General features: G+C 44.0%; 1 protein-coding gene across 1 annotated transcript in view; it reads right to left on the minus strand.

The window, feature by feature from the left end:
• The window catches only part of LOC102864568 (serine/threonine-protein phosphatase 2A 56 kDa regulatory subunit gamma isoform-like), a 2,722-nt gene extending 2,658 nt beyond the window's left edge, over positions 1-64 (minus strand). Inside the window, exon 1 of the mRNA XM_006886101.1 lies at positions 7-64. Coding sequence (XP_006886163.1) covers positions 7-64 — 58 coding nt within the window. The remainder of the gene's footprint in view (positions 1-6) is intronic.
• Positions 65-3,166: the final 3,102 nt, after the last annotated feature.

A 3,166-nucleotide genomic window follows, 5' to 3' on the forward strand; every position in this document is an offset into this window, starting at 1 on the left:
CTCGTATATGCAGCAGGGCCACGGGCTGGAAGGGCCCGTTGGAGTTGGCCGCGTCCACCACCATCCTGCTGCCGGCCTTGTTACATGTCAACATCTAGACTCCGGCGGCCGGGCGGTGTACTCCTCAACGCAAGGAAGCAGCCTCCATTTTAGTTTAAAAAAAAGGCGAGCCGGAGCTCTCCGCAGCTGGAGGGAACTGGCCGCCGGGATGTCAGCGGCTCCGGTATTAAAAGTTTGATTCAAATCTTGACCTCTCTGTTTCTTCCTAGCTGCTTAGAATAGGAGTTGGAGAACATAGTTATTAAAGGCAGATTCTAAAATATTTTTCTCCTTCTTCCTTCCTAGAACATGGGTGTAGGGTATGATTTTGACTACATTTTCAACCATACTCCCATTTGTACCCATGCTTCATCAATCATAATTTATATGACCTTTCAGAGAGGATTTTCTGTTTTCAGAACTGTATAAATCTAGTGGACCTCATATTTCAAAGGCCATATGGCAAGTACAGCCTCTCTCCCCTCATAGATGGAAAGAAGAGCTAAAAACTATTTTCACATTGTTGTATTCTGGTGAATGGGTGGTCCATGTGGCATCTCAAAATGCAAAACAGAGCTAGTAGTGAGTTCATAATCTGAAAGCCTTTGTGAGAAGTGTCCATTAAGGACCAGGTTTTGCTCTTTGAAGAAAGTTGAAGATTCAGCAAAGTTACAAGAAATTACTATGGGGGAGGGGGATGCTCAAACACCTCAGAAGTCCCAGTTCACAGATCAATACCTAGATCATCTGAAGCCTCTTTATTTAGCTAAAGAAGAAAGGCTCAGAAAGCAGCATAGAAAAGTTCACCAGATTTTGTCAGAAGATTAGGTTGACCGGCCTTTACCAGAACAATAAAGCATTGACCAGGTTTTCTGTGAAGAGTAACCTGGCCTTGGCCATCTCATGTCAGAAGAAGAATGGAACAAAACAATAAACTTCTTTGAAAGAGACTTCACTTGAAAGAAAAAGAAAACATCTAACCAGAAAGCACAAGAAGGATATGTACAGATATAAGTCATGCATGCTACTGACAGAGATTTGAGAAAACCAGAGCAAAAAGAAGCTCAAAGACTCTATACAAAGAAGAACATGGAAATGGTAAAAATATTGAGCAGAAAGACTAAAAAGGATTAGCCAAATCTGAACTTACAAATGGAATATCATCTTAAAAAATACAAGAAATTTCCTTAGCCAAGGTTAAAATATCTGCGGTCTTTCTTTTGTTGGTTTGTGTACATATAATGTTAACCAAACATGTGTAAACTGGATTGCTTTGCTATGTTCTTCTTATTATGTTCTGTCAAGTAGCCTGCAGCTTATTGCAGCCCTATGTACAATAGCCCTGAAGCCTGCCCTGTCCTGAGCCAGTCTCACTGACTACTACACACCTTGACTCTGACACACCCCAGTTACTGCTGTATCAATCCATCTTATCAGGAGTCTTCCTCCTGTACTATCCCTCCACCCTTCTGAGCATGATGTCCTTCTCCAAGGACCTGTCCTCCCGGCCACATGCCCAAAGTATGTGAGACGGAGCTTCAAAATTTTAACCTTCAAGGTTTCACCCACTCTAAAACAAACCTATTTGTTTTCTTGGTAGTCCATGCTATGTTCAAGACTGTTCTCCAGCACCACAACTCAAAGGCATCTATTCTTCTTCTGTTATTGTCTAGCTCTCTGATGCACAGCAAGTAACAGTGAAGACCATGGCCTGGATTAGGCACACCTTAATCTCTAGACTGACATCATTGCTTTTCAGTGCTCTGGAGAGGTCCCTGACAGCAGATTTTCCCAAAGCAATTTGTCTTTCGATTTCCTGGCTGCTGGTGCAAAGAGAGTTGATTGTGGATCCAAGCAAGCTGAAATTGTTAACAACCTCAAACTATTTCAAATATTTTTTATTTTGTTGCAAGAAAATATTCTACCTTCTAGGATTTGTATCTTGGGGAATTTTTGCATCTGAAGAACTGAAAGAACCTTTCTTTTTTTGTTTTTTAAAATTTAATTTATGTTTAGTGTTTTTAAAAATTCCTTGATTGTCACACATATTTTTGTACCTTAGGAAGTAAGGAGCAAAGCTTCCATGAAGTACTTTAATCAAATATTCCAATTTAGTATCAGCTATTATAGTTTTTAAATTCATGTTCATGAAGGAAATACTTCCATTGGATTTTTATTTACTTATCTCAAATTAAGTGTATTTTCTAGAGAAATGGGCTTTCAAGAAACATGAAAGCAAAGATTTTATTAAAGACACGTGAGTACTGAAACTAACTTCTGTCCACATCATGCAAGGACATGGTCTTCATAAGTGGAGTTTGGTAAGTACTCAGTCTGATATTTATAAGCATTCCCTCAAGTGCAATTGCTTATATTGCTTGCTAATGTAAGATTTTTCAATAGAAATCCAGCAATGTCAAAGCAAAAGTTGAGAGCATCCTAGATTCCCTGGGACCTTATACTTTAAGAATATTGTAGATTGAGAAATACTTGACTGATCCAAGATGGCGGCAGAGGCAGAGACAGCGTGGTGAGCTGCGGGAGCAGCAAACCACTTAAAGCAGGGCCATTATGGCCTTCCACAGACTTCGGCTTATTGATAATTGAACACTTAAACAGTTGATGACTGGCCCTCAGTGAAGATCGAGGCTCAACAACAGGAATTCAAGGATTCCCAAGGAGAAATGGGTGAGTCTCGTGGCTCCCAATCCTCACCCCCCTCCCCCGCAGAGCCCGCACCGCGCCACCCAACCGCTGCAGCTCCATGAGGCTTCCACAGCCAGAACCAATGGATTCCCTCACGCAGAATGGATGCTGGGCACCGGCCCTCCTCAAGACTGGTACAGCGAAGCCACCACACTGCCACAAGGTGAATTTGTTCTGGAGAGAATTCTTGGAGCCAGGATGGCAGCTGTGGGGGAAGCGGGCGGCCGCCAGCTGCCCGCACAAGAGGGGCCACGTGCACACCGAGCGCCCGTGCGGCAGGTTGGGGTGATGCGCCCCCAGTGGCCGCCCGAGCTGGGTGGGGGGTGCGCGCCTCCTACCAGCCTCCCGCGCTGGGGGGGGCCCGCACGCCCCGCTGGCCGCCTGCGTAGGAGGTGGGGGATGGGATGCATGCCCACCATCT

This window comes from Elephantulus edwardii, unplaced genomic scaffold (genome assembly GCF_000299155.1).
Source record: "Elephantulus edwardii isolate Elephantulus edwardi_28Jun2011 unplaced genomic scaffold, EleEdw1.0 scaffold00047, whole genome shotgun sequence".
In the NCBI taxonomy this organism is placed as follows: domain Eukaryota; kingdom Metazoa; phylum Chordata; class Mammalia; order Macroscelidea; family Macroscelididae; genus Elephantulus; species Elephantulus edwardii.